Source organism: Camelus bactrianus, chromosome 12 (genome assembly GCF_048773025.1).
Source record: "Camelus bactrianus isolate YW-2024 breed Bactrian camel chromosome 12, ASM4877302v1, whole genome shotgun sequence".
Classification (NCBI taxonomy): domain Eukaryota; kingdom Metazoa; phylum Chordata; class Mammalia; order Artiodactyla; family Camelidae; genus Camelus; species Camelus bactrianus.
In genome coordinates, this window is record NC_133550.1 from 63,489,895 (window position 1) to 63,504,019 (window position 14,125).

The 14,125-nt window shown below is 37.7% G+C and overlaps 1 protein-coding gene across 3 annotated transcripts in view; it reads right to left on the reverse strand.

Annotated features, from left to right (window-relative positions):
* SLC25A17 (solute carrier family 25 member 17) overlaps window positions 1–14,013 on the reverse strand; it is a 63,601-nt gene extending 49,588 nt beyond the window's left edge. The window contains exon 1 of one of the 3 annotated variants that reach the window (XM_045520629.2): window positions 13,826–14,013. In XM_045520629.2, coding sequence (XP_045376585.1) covers window positions 13,826–13,879 — 54 coding nt within the window. In that variant the 5' untranslated portion in view covers window positions 13,880–14,013. The remainder of the gene's footprint in view (window positions 1–13,825) is intronic. The other 2 variants (XM_074375600.1, XM_074375601.1) reach the window with 2 other exon arrangements.
* Window positions 14,014–14,125: the final 112 nt, after the last annotated feature.

Consider the following 14,125-nt stretch of genomic DNA (forward strand, 5'->3'; position numbering starts at 1 on the left):
TGGGTTTATTTTGATATTCTTATCTAACTTCTTAAGATGGATGCTTAGCTCATTGATTTTTAAGTCTTTCTTCTTTTCCAAACTTGATTTTAAAGCTACTCATTTCCTTCTAGGTATTTCAGTTGTGTCCGACGAGTTGTTTTCCTTACAACTCAGTGGTTTTTCATATATTCACAGAGTTGTACAATATCCACTATCTAACTCCAGAACATTGTTATCACCTTAAAAGGAAATTGGTATCTATTAGCAGTCCCTCACCATCCTCTCTTCCTCCTACACACTGGCAACCACTAATCGATTTTGTCTCTGTTTTGCCTATTCTGTACATTTCATGTAAATGGAGCCAAACAACACGTAACCTTTTGAGACTAGCTTCTTTCAAGGCTCAACCATGTTACAGAATCAGAACTTCATTCAATGGGCAGAAGACCTAAATAGACATTTTTTCTTTTGTTACTTGTGTTTTTGGTGTTATATGTAAGAAATCACTGCCTAATCCAAAGTCATGAAGAGTTATGCCAATGTTTCCATCTAAGAGTTTTGTAGTTTTATCCCTTTATTTAGGTCTGTGGTTCATTTTGAGTTAATTTTTGTGTGGTGTGAAGTAGGGGTCCAACTTCATTTGTTGCATGAGGAGATCCAGTTGACCCTGCACCGTTTATTGAGGAGACTGTTCTTTCCCCATTGATGTTCCTTGGCATCCTTGCCAAAAACCAACTGAACGCAAATTAGTTGGTTTGTTTTCTGGACTCTCAATTCTGTTCCATTGATCTACCTGTCCATCCTTACACCAGTACCAGTCTCTTGATTACTGTACCTCTGCATTAAGTTTTGAAATTGGGAAATATGAATTCCCCAAGTTTGGGTTTTTCTTTTTTTTTCTTCAAGGTTGTTTTGGCTATTCTGGATTCCTTGCATTTTCATATGAATTTTAGGACCATCTTACCAATTTCTGCAAAAAAGCAAATTGAAATTTTGATAAGGACTACACTGAACCTGTAGATCCTTTTGGCGAGTACTGCCATCTTAACAGTACTGTTCTCCAATCCACTTATTCAGGAAATATCTTTCCACTTATTCAGGTCTTCAATTTTTTTCAATGATGACTTGTCATTTTCAATGTAGCTACACGTTTTAGTACACACTGTATGTACTACTGATCAGTTCTAAAGGCTTTCTTATTTCCATTACGATTTCTTCTTTAACTCACAAATCATTCAGTAATGTGTCTAATTCCCAAACACACATATATATATATTTTTTTTTTCTTACCTTTTTTGTTATTGGTTGCTAGCCTGATTGCACTGTGGCTCAAGAATATATTCTGTACAATTTCAAAACTTTTTCAAAATTTAAGTTTTGCTTTACAGCCCAGTAAATGGTTAGTTTTCACAACTTTCCTGTGTTTGACTTGAAAAGAATGTGTATTTTACAGTTGTTGGGTACAATGTTCTGTATACATCTACTAGATCAAGTTTGTTAAATATATATTCAATCCTCTATATTTTAGTTTTTTCCTTCCTTGTTTGTTCTATTAATTACTGAAAGATATATTTAAATCTTCCACTTTGATGATAGATTATATATTTTTTCTTCAAGATTTGTTAATTTTTGCTTTGAACATATTTAAACTGTATTACTGGATGAACACAAAATTATTTTCCTGACATACTGGGCCTTTTTTCTCTATGATGTCATCCTCTTGATCTCTAGTAGTCACTTTACTATAAAGTCTATTTTGTTTGATGTTGACAGTTTTGATTACTATTTGTCTGACATGTCTTTTCTCACATTTTTACTTTCAAACTTTCTGTATCTTTTTTAGACGTATCTTTTATAGAGTTTTTTCTTTTTAAAAACCAATCTAGCACACACTTTTTAAACTGAATCATTAACAGTTATTTGAATTTATAGTTAGCACCTTATTTTGTGCTACATGTCATAATGCTCTATGTTGCCTCTTCTGCCTTTTCCTGCTTTCTTATTTAACCAGTTTCTAATAAATTTTTGGAAGTTACATATGTAGTTTCTAATTCTTTTACAAGCTATCTAGTAATTATAACATATACTCCTAACTTATCAATTCTAAAAATATTCATCTGGTTTATCCTCCTCCTGAACAATATAAATTTAATTCTGCTGACTCCCACCCACTTTCATGCTACTGTTATACATCTTAATTCTAACTTCTTTTTTCTTTTTAATGTCCACAAAACATGCAGTTAATTTGTTTTATTACTTGATAGTTAATATTTGTTCACATTTAGCCATGTACAATATTCACCACTTCCTCTACTCTTTCTTCCTTCTTCCATCTCATACCTTCCATCTGGGATCACCCACCCTTTGCATGATGAACAATCTTTAGAATTTCTTCTAGTGAGGATCTTGCCAGGAGAACATTGTTTCTGATGGCCTGGAAATGTCTCTATTTCATGTATGTTTTTAAATTTTTCCTTGGATATAGCATTCTAGGCAGAAAGTCATTATCTCTCAGCAAAATGAAGAAAACATTCCACAGTTTTCCTAAGATCATTGCAAATGAGAATCAGGTGCCATTATCCTTCAGCTCATTAATTCTACCTTCAGCTGTGTCTAATATGTTGATAAACCTGTGCTTGAATTTGAACCCATTACTCAGCTGCAACAATTATCAGTTTATAGCTATGCATTAAATGTTTAAATTTAAAATTTTATTTGATCAAAGTAAAGCATGCACATAATTTAAAAAGCCATGTAATATAAATGACAAAATAAGTAGTTCCTGCCCATTTTACTCCATCTGCCTCCCCAGAGACGATTATTTTCTTTTAGCTATTTCTTTTGGAATTTACACTTCTCCATAAAATTTTAAAATATCCTGATATCTTTTGGTTCATCAATTTTAGCCATTATTTACCTTCTATTATGGAGGGTAAGACTCTAGCTTTCATATTCTTCTCTGCCTCCTGTGTCATCATTTTAAGAGTTATGATTTTTGCTTAAATCAATATTTAGTGTTCCCATGACTACCATGAATCAATTTTTAAATTTTCAGTTATTTTACTTTCCATATCTAAATATTCTACTTGGTTAATTTTCAAATCTGCTTAGCCAATCTTAGTGTCTTGTTCCTTTACATATTTTCTAGCCTTTTTTTAGATTACAACTGAAAATTTCATCTTCTCCTGTCTATTGCTGTTGCTCCTGTCTATTGTTCTTGTTCATAATGCCTTGTTTCTCTGTAAGTTTTCACTGAGCTCCTCATTTCCCTTAAATTTCTATTTTAGGGCATTTTTTAGACCTCATTAAAGATAAGTATCTCTGGAAAAGATTTCTGCCAGGCACTCTGGAGGCCCACCAACCTAGAATCACTCCAAGTTACTGGCTGTAGGTTTCCAAATCATATAAATAATGAGAATTCAGGGTGCAACCTAAGGGAGGGCTTATGGCTTCAAAATGTCAATGGTGATTTTTCTCTCTCAAATTAGCACCAAGGTTGGAGACAGCTGATTTTCCCAGCAAGGAGTAAGATTATTTCGCATTTCCCTTTTAGCATATTCCTTTGGGATTCCAAGTTTATGGGTGATTCCCTACTGGACTTCTTGTCTTGGACAGAATGGGCCTTTTCTCTTGTTCCCTGTATCTCTGGAAGCTACAAATCTAAAGCTCTGTCTACCTGGCTAAGCAATTCCTACAGGGCAGACTGCCCTCCTTGACTCTGGGTCCTGACCACTCACTCTTTAGTTCTGAGAGTTCCTTACTTTCTTGTCACATTATCAGTGCATTTAAGAAGTTATTGTTTTTTTAAAAAAATTTTGTTTTATGAAGGGAGGTTTTCAGGAGAAGGTGTGATAAGCTCCTTAGTTAGAAACAGAAATCTCATTTTAAGTATTTTACAATGGACTACTGATAGTCCTAGCAAATAAATATTTTAACATATTTGTGAATGTCTTTATTCCTTTGCTGTTTATTCTATTTTGTTCTTATGTCTTGATAAGATTGTAAAAGGGCAGATTGGTAATATATTCACATTTTGAATTTATAACCCTATAGCATTTAACACCCTTCTATGTTCCTTCATATATAACAAATAAACTAAGAAATGGATTCCTAACAATCCCCCTACCTCCAAAAAAATTATAAAATTTTGTAGAGTAACAAACACTAAACAGAAGTAAATCAAAACAAACATAAAATAGCTACTATTTTACCCTGGATATAAAAAAATAGGAAAATCAAAATCAGGGAGGAAAAACTCCAGAAATCTGAACTTAGGCCCTTTGTACATAAGTATCTGATCAAAAGACACCAAAGGTCTTTTAGGGGGCCATTCAAGTAGCCTCAAGAGCATTCAACCTGAAAGACCAGAGCACAAATACAAATACTACTTTAGCAAAGTACATCTCATTTAAAACACTAAGGACTTGAATCAGTTTGAGTGGCAGGTAGGAAAATGGAGAAGGGATATCTACCAGAACTTTAAAAGAATCAACAGGATTTGCTGACTTACTGGATATGGATTGTAAGAGAGAAGAGAAAGTCACAAGAATGAAGATGCCATTGACAGAAACAGGAAAGTGAAAAGAGGGATATAGTTTTTTAAAAATTACTAGTTCAGTCTTGGACATAGTGAATTTCAGATGATGAAGAATTAAGTACTCTCCCATTTGGGTTCTAATGGTATTATGCATCCTGTGTACAAAATTCTACTACAGCAATCACTGTACTGTGTTTAACTGTTAATGAGTTTGTCTTCCTTGTTAAGGCTATGGCACCTCAAGGGTAGGAACCCAACAATTAATTAACTAATAATTAATTAATGATTAAACAGGAAAAAAAACCTTCAGGCAGTTGGCAATACCATACTGTAGCCTAGGAGAGAGATCACAGCTAGAGATACAAATGGCAAGCAGAGTCGTATAAATCTCTCAGCCTAAGTTCCTGGGCATTTCTGGCTCTCTCTACTGTGAACAAGCCCATAGCCAGCACCTGGATTCCTTAATAATTTACCAGCTCCTACATCTCAGGTTACATTGCCAAAACAGATGATTTATTCATTTTCTGGACTATGTCTCCCCTATAAAAGGTCAATAAATATCCAGTCTACTTTTCAATTTGGCCAACACAAACACACATGGAGTTGAGCTTAACACCACAAAGTCAGAAGAAACAGCAGGGTAAATCTGGTCATGACTTGGTTTCCCAAGCATGTGCAATCTTATGGGAATAACAGGCAGGGACACACATAAACACAGAGGCAGAGTATTATGCCCTTTAAGCATGAACAATGATGTTTGGGTTGGCCTATCAACCAAATTCAATCATTTTCAAAATGATAATTCACCCTTAAAGGATGAAAAATAATTTTTAAAAATGCATGCTATTTCTAAAGTCTGTTTCCAGAGAGGCATCTAGAAATGGCAGCTGAGTCTCAGCAGCACCACTGAAATCGGTGTACAACATCTCCTAACGGAGTACATGGCATTACTGGACAGAAGGATTCTTTTATAAAGAAAGAAAAACAACTAAAGTTACAGTCACTGGTAGATCTTGAGCTAATGAAATTCCAAAGATGAAAGCCACTTAGGCTTTCATATTCAAAAACGTTATTCCACTTACTCAGAGTTGAATGTCTTTCCCCTTGTATAACAATCAAGCTAACTCTCACACCTATACACAGATACACAAGTTAAACAAAAGGCCTAATGGAAAACACACCTGAGTGTGTAACAGAAAGAGCATGGGCTCTGGAATAAAGCAAACCAAGGGTCAACCCCTCGCTATCGTACATACTGCATAATAAGTTACATCAAATCGCCATGCCTCAGTTTCTTCATTTGTAATTTTGAGACCGATACCTAACTGTGGAAGTTCCTGTGAGAAGTGAGAATTAACTTATGCAAAGACCTAGCATCACACCAGGGACACAGCTGTAACTCAACAAATGTTGCTTCCCATGTATCCTTTTCATGTAGCACCTTTTAGCACTAGGGCTCAATACTAATCAGGGCCTTAAAATTAGTAATGGTTACCTAAGACCCTTCCCAAAAAGTAATTGTTACTTAGTGTAAAAAAAAAAAAAAAGAGTAACTGCTCTTTCAGAAGGAGTTTCAAGAAGGTAGGAGAGTTAACAAGGTAAAATACTACAAAGAAGTAGAATCAAATAAGATTGGAAAAAGAGTCAGTAGACTAAGCCATTAGGAAGTCAGCGACGGCCTGTGGTTCCAGTGATCAGAGGAAGATGAGGAGGAGAGGCCGTAAGTACAAAACAGTCATTAAATAAACTTAGTATAAAGGGAAGGAGAATGAGCAGCCCCTAAGAAGAGGGCACCTCTAGACCAGATTGGTGTGGTTTTATCACAGGGCAGGGCTGAAGGGAAGCGAACACTGGAAGAAGATGAAAGCAATAGGAAAGAAGTGAAAATTAATGGAGCAAAGTCCCAAAAGATAACTGGAGATGGTGAGCTAAGAGGGGAGGAGCAATATCAAAAGCAGCAGAGACGAGCTACATCTCAGCTTTTCCCGAGACCAGCAGCACAATACAGGAAATACTATGTACAACTGCAGTTGATGCTGTAGTTAGAAAAAAAGGAAAAGTGAGAAAGCTCATTATATCCAGAGCAAAAGGTGAGACCACCTTCTACAAGTGAATAGGTAGTGTTGGCTATATGAAATGAGAGAAAATTTCAATTCCATTCAATTTTTGAAATTGGGTACAAACACTGTATTTTAAGAATATATCTGAAAAAGAAACAAGTGAATTATGGCCTTACTACACTATTACAGGCACTGCGTTAGGTCCTCCACAAGTGTTAACCACATTTACTTCTCAGGAGAACCCAGTAAGTGAAGTGTTATTGTTCCCATTTTATAGCTGGGAAAACTCAGGTTCAGAAAGAAAACAGAAATGATCCGATATGATATGGATAGTTATATTTTACTCCAAAACCTTTTTCTTTTTAGCAATTATACCATATTTATTTCTTTAAAAAAATAAAATCATAGACTACTGTATGTATGGCAATACAATTTTCTTTATGTTTTTCTAACCTAGGCATAAAGAAGCAAATTAAAGTTAGAAAAATAATTCCAATAAAGTCTGCATAAGAACCTTTAAGATTAAGAGTACTGAACTGAAATGACCCTTTTACCTAAAAAGTTTACTGGGGGCAAGTTGGGAGATGAACAGGCAGAATACAGAGGATTTTTAGGGCGGTGAAAATATTCCAAATAGTAACGTATTTGTGGATATGTATGATAAAGTCTATCGAAACCCATAGAAGGTACAATAAATACCAAGAATGAATCCTACTATAAACTATGGACTTTGGGTGATTATGACCTGTCAACGTAGGTTCATCAATTGTAACGTATGTACCACTCTGGTGGCAGATGTTGACAATGGAGGAGGCTACACATGTGTGGGTGCAGGGGATATATGGGAAATCTCTGTACCTTCCTCTCAGTTTTGCTGTGAACCTAAAACTGCTCTAAAAAATTAAGTCTTAAAAAAAACAGCAAGGAAGTAAAGACAATACAAGAAAGACTTTTTCTGATTACTTCCTTTTAAGATTTCTAAACCAAAGTATTATAATCCCCTCAGATATATACCAACCTAACTTAATTCTATGAGAATCTGAGCAGCTAGATTCAAACTCTGGGTCCAGATGAGCCAGCTGTGGAAAAGAAAACCTTTCCAAAGAAAACTGAACATTTAAATGGTTAGAAATGTGGTTTAAAATGTTCCTGATGAACAATTAATGTCCAAGTACCTCCAGTTTGATTATATGTATGTATACTTAATATTTAATGTCACTTTTTTTTCTGATAATCTAAAGATATTCAGAGGCTAGTTTTGAACTAAACAAAGGGATGGGAGGAAAGGGACAAGTAGTGTGAAGAAGGGAGCCATGCACAGCAGTGGTAGAGCAGCAGAGAGGGGAGACCTGGGTTCTATATAGCCCCAGGCCTATAACCAAGTAACTTCCTGGTAACCCTGGCAAAGTCACTGAACACCCCTGTTTCCACTTTCCTGTCTCTATACAAGAATAAAGATACTTGTCCAAGAGCCTCAGACACAACCCTATGAAGTGAGTACTATGATCTTCCCCATTTTACAGATGAGGAAACTGAGGCAACAGAGGTTGAGGGGCATGCCCAAGGTCATACATGTGATAAGTGGCAAAGCTGGGATTTGAACTCAAGCAGTCTGGTTTCAGGGTCTACACTTTTTAACCACTCATTATACTGCCTAACTATCAAAGTTGTTATAGATGTGAGAAGCTAAGGAATTCTAAGTACTAAACAGTATTATTAAATCTAAACTCAAACAAGTTAGGATGCATAAAAATATTAGAAAACATAGTTGTGGACAAAAATGATTAATAGCTTTCACTTATTGGGCCCCTATTATGTGTTATATAGTAATAAAAACTGTTTTACTTAAGTAATTTTTATTAATGTTCACAGAAACCTGTGAGGTTATTGACATTTAACAAATTAGAATCAGAGTTAACTAAACTGAATCTTAAAATAGAGGTTTTTGTATCTAATCTATAAATCAATGAGTGACATTTGGGAAGTCATTTAACCAAACAATCCCATAGTTTCTTCATAATGGAGTGGTTGGAGGTCTTATTAACATTTACATTACACTAAATATTTACCATAATGAAAAGTTAGAAATAATGCAAATGTCCATTAATTATGGAATAATCATGTGATAGAGTATTTTATATTAAAAAACCCCAATGATTTCTCAAGTCTTTTTAATGACATGATATAGTGGGTATCTGATGTTCTGGGCCACACAGCATCATTCCCTTTTCCTAAGGGTAGGCTGGTTTTCTTTACCTCTTCCCATGGTGCACAATCTTGGTAGGTTGGTACATCCTGGTGCCCACCCTCCACTACAATAGGTGAGCTCCTGAAGGCTCCTTCTGCTAGACCTTTCCTTTTCCCACCTGTTACAAACAAGGGGTGGGCACATGACCTTGAACACAGCTAACAAGGACTCTCAAGCTCTGAATCTTGAGCAGAATGCTGTAGGGGCAGAAGAAACAGGGACAGAATCCACTGATCCTAGACACTTTGAATGCTTCAGAAATCTTTTTGGAGGCTACTGGTTCATTCCTAGTCCAAGTCTTCAGCCTCCCCACTGATCCTGGGAACTCCCAAAGAGCCTGTCAGTCAACTTCCATTTTGTTAAATCACTCAAAGTCTGTTTCTCCAGCTTGCAACCAGAAAACCCTAAATGTCACACATGGGAAATGCTTTATATCCTGAAACAAACACACCAAGAAAACCCAGGATGTGACACTCTAGTCATATAAACAACAATAAAAAAATAACCTATTTGTATATAAACACAGAGAATGAGGAAGATACAACCATTTCTTGACATGTACTGTTTCTGATAAACTTTAACCCAAGCTTCTTGGTGTAGTACATGAGGCTCTCCAACTTCAGTCACACTCTTCTACTCATCTCCTACCTTTTACACCAGCTAAGCTGAAGGTCCCTGAATACTGACTTACACACTACAGCCTTTGAACACACTTTTTGCTCTGGCTAAAAGTCTACTGCCCTCCTATTTCATTTTACCTAGCAAACTTCAACTCCTTCTTCAAGACCAGGTCTAAATATGTCAACCTTGGGGGCTTCCCATCACCTCCACAGGTACAGCCCACCACTTCTTTCTAGGTACCACCACGGGTCTTGTCCACACTTAGGAAGAGTTCCTGAGGAGACGGGCTCTTCCACTGACCTTTCTATCCAGAAGGGCTTGTGCCCAAGGTAATACATGTGATAAGCGGCAAAGCTGAGATTTGAACTCAGGCAGTCTGGTTTCAGGGTCTACACTTTTAACCACTTGTTATGAAGGGCTTGTACAGAAAATCATCAGGTTCTGTTTGGTTTCTACTTCTAAAAGGCAGGTAGTGAGTCTACATGGTAAAAAGTCTACTGTACTGTTAAGTGTATGAGCTACAGAGTCATACAGTTGCACCTAATTTTCTCTTTTGTTATCAGTTGGAGAAAAGGGCTCTGAATAAGCCTTCTTACAGAATTCTAAGGACTGGAGTGTCTGGGTTTTGAGTCACAGAACAGTAATAGGTAGAGTGGAAGGAGAACTCTTCCATATTTCTGTATGACTTGAATTTTTAATAGTCAGCATTTATTCAATGAAATGTAATTTTTTAAAACAAATTATGTAATTTCATTTTTTTTTAATTTTCAAATAACCAGTAGGGAAAAGAGAAGTCCCAAGGAAGTTACTGATTAATTATTATCATTATACTTCTAAAGTTTGTTTCAGCATCTAATTGCCCCAATCTCACTTTCCAAATTCTAGACTAAAAAAATCTTTTAATTACAAATGTATATTTCTACAAATAAAATCTACCTTTCAAAGTTAATCTAATAGTCAAAAATATAAAATTATAAATCTAATTATACTCAAAATTTTGAGAATTATGTACACGTGAGGCCATTAATTATATTATACAATAGTCATCAACTGGAGATAAAGCATTCTCCTGAAACAGCACAATTCTGTTTTTCAAATACTTGAGTTTATCTGCAATTAACACCAAAGTGTGCCATAAAATACTCAAAATATTTTAATTTTTAAAGAGTGTGTGTGTGTGTGTGTGTGTGTGTGTATAAAACACAACACCACACTCGAGGGGAGAAAGTGTAGAACTTGGAAGGAAGTGAATAAGCAAATATGAAACTTGTCAGCTCAGAAAGGTTGTAAATCCACATCTTAAATAATGATCCAACAATCTTTTGGAGAGAAGTAGCAACTAACTACTCCAGGCAATCTTGGCGTTTATACAAAAGACACAGAGCTGGTGAGGGAAATGGCCAGGTTTCGGACCCAGGCTGCCTGGCTCAAGTCAGGCTCTCACGCAATCAAGTGCTCTTAACCACTATGCTCTCCTTGATCACATCAAAGCGCTGGTTGAACATCACAGCTGGGACATGTAATTAAATATGAGGGATTACCACAATACTATACCATTAAAAGCAATGCAGTTTTTCTCATCAAATTTATCATCAAATGTAGTAACATTTTTGTGGTTAAATTTTTCTCCCTTTGGTAGCAACCAGAAGAAAGCAGGGTCCATGTTGTATGGTTTATCCTTAACACAGAAATTTGAAAAAGAGTTTGAGAACCACTCTTCAGCATGATAGTTCAAACAAACAGCAAAATACAATGCAATTTCTCATTCAGGCATGTGCTAGAACAGTACTGCCCTGAGGGGAAGTAATAGAAAAAAATTATTCTTACGGAAGTATATCTATTAGATAGTCTAACATAGATTACGGGAGAAAGAAAAACCATTGCAAATTCAGGGTGCATAATTTTAAGCAGAGCTTTTAACAAGAGAAAAACAGGCAACAAGGAGAGGAAAAAATAGAAATGTCTTTGCAGGTTAAATAGAGATATACTACCTCTACCCCCCAGTCACTATAGCAAGTCTCAGAAAACTATAGCCCAAAGGCCAGGTCTAATCCACTGCCTGGTTTTGTAAATAAGATTTTATTGAAACACAGTTCTGTGCATTCATTTACTTATTGTCAATGGGTGCTTTCAAACTATCATGACACTATTGAATAGCTTCTCCAGAGACCATACACCTAAAATATTTACCATCTGCCTCCTTAAAGAAAAAGTTTGCCAACCTTTATTTTATTTCTTTCATAGAACTTAACACTATCTAAAATTATTTATATTTTGATTACTCAATTATTGTCCGACTGCCCCATTAGAATGCAAACTTCACTAAGAAAATGACTGTTTTCCACTGTATTTCTAGCACCTAAAACAGTGCCTGGCACGTAGAAAGCACTCAGTAAAGATGTTGAATGAATGGCATTTATTAAGAGAAAGAAAGGAAAACAAATATTTCCTACCTTTCCATTCTCTCTACATGCACTCCAGCTACTTAACCCACCAACCTACCAAAACAGGTCTTCTCAGTTAGCCATTGGATTTAACATGTTGATAAATATGTGGATCAATTCAAAGGTTAATTCTCAGTCCTTATCTTATTTGACTCATCAGCAGCATCTGAGCCAGTTGGTCTACACCCTTCTCCACGTCAGTTTTGCACACCACCTTCTCTTGTTTGTCCTTCTACCCTATTGGCCCTTCCTTAGTCTCCTTTGCTGATGCTATCTCCGTTCCCCAATCTCTTAATGTTGATATGCTCCAAGGCTAAGTCTTTGAGACTTTTCTCTCAGTCCACACTCATTTCTTTGGTGAGCTCATCTAGTCTCATAACTACTCTTAGGTATTTCAAACTTAACTAGTCAAAAACCCAAACCAAACTCTCATTTTTCCCCTCAAAGTTGCTCCTTTACAGTCTTCACCGTATCAGTAAATAGGAATATTATCCTTTGAGTTGCTCAAGCCAAAAGCTCTTGGGAGTCATCCAACTTTCATTCTGTTATACCCCATATCCAATCTACCATCAAACCCTGGTGGCTCTATCTCAGAAATATATTCCAGGTTAATGATCACTTCTCACCGCCTCCAATGCTACCATCCTGGTTCCCTGATAGTTTCCCTGCTTTCGTCCTTGCTCCCTTACAATCTTTTCTAAAGAGAGCAACCAGGTTGATCACGTTTAAAATGTAAATCAGCAAGTTACTGCATATTCAAAACCTCTAATACCTAGTTACCTATTTTTTACACTCAGAGTTAAGTCTCACACAATTTGGTCCCTGAAGCCTATTTGTCTCTTTGTTCCCTCCACTCCAAACACATAGGCCTTCATGCCGATCCTAGGGCATGTCAAGCAAGCTTCCATTTCAGTGACTTTACACTGGCTGTAAGGCTCTTCTGGTCTAATTGAATGAACCAAGACTCCTTAATCAGGCACTTCCATGAGCTAGTCACATACCTGTGAGGTGGGTGTCAATACCCCCACTTTACAGATTAGTAAAGTCAGGTTTACAGGCCACCTATCTAACACATAATGGAGTTGGGGTTCAACTCCCATTAGTTGCACAGAACACGAGTTCTCAATGCAGTTTTGGGGGCCTTAGGAGGAGAGGATTCAGTGATATTCCTCTGAAGTCCCAATGATTTCAGGCGCATACTCACAACTACAGAAGGATGTGAGAAGAGCAGTCAGAGAAGATGACGAGAACCGGAAGAGGAAGTTACTCAGACCAAAGGTGGAAAGTTTCAAGGAAAAGGGAGTGGTGTCAAATGAAGTGAGGCAACCAGAAGCCCAAGAATCACATTCCTCACAGTAAACCACACCTGCGTAGACAGCAACTCTGATCTTGATTTTTAAGAATGATAATAGTAAAAGAGGTATCTTCTGCCAATTACATTGGCCAGGGGTATCCCGACTAGGTATTGCCACTTGTCTGCAGCAGGTGTATGAAAACAGACTGTAGTTAAGCACGCGATTAAACAACACAGCTTCACACCTAGGTTTTCCTCTAGCCCAGTTAGACAAACTGTGTGTACGGTGCGGGTGGAGTAGGAGAATGATTGTCCTTTACGTTTCAGAAAGCAAAGAAAACCGCAATTATCTTCTTCCTGACCTCCGGTGGGTGGGTGGGTGGGACCACCGCTGCCTACATCTCAGATATTCCGAGGCCAGAGCGGTGGCCGGAGGGCGGAGGGTGAGTGTTGGCCCTCACCCCAAATTCTTCCAGCAACTTTTCGCCTATGCCCCATTTCTCTTCGTCCCGCAGTCACGACAGGACACTCCAACCCACATGTTCTCTTTCTCATCCCCACCCCTCAGTCACATCCCGGGTCTGGACCCAGAGAAGCCCCACACCCCGCAGTGGCCCGGGCGTGAAAACCCCGCCTCACCACGGCTCCTGCCACGGCGTGGACCAGGCTTTCGTAGGACAGCACGGAAGCCATAGGTGCGGTTCCCCGCAGACCTCGCCACAGTTTTCCAGCAGGAGCAGCAGCCGCCAACGGAGTGAGTAAAGAAGCGCCGGAGACCTGGGCGACAGCGTCACAAGCTCCACCCTCACAGGCCCGCCTCCAGAACAACTACTTCCGGTTCGCAGGAAGCCCAGTCTCCCGGCGGAAGGCCGCAGAGGGATGAGGGGAAGGCGGGCCTGGGAACGCCCCTTGCCTCTCATTGGCCCCCGGGGCTTGGGC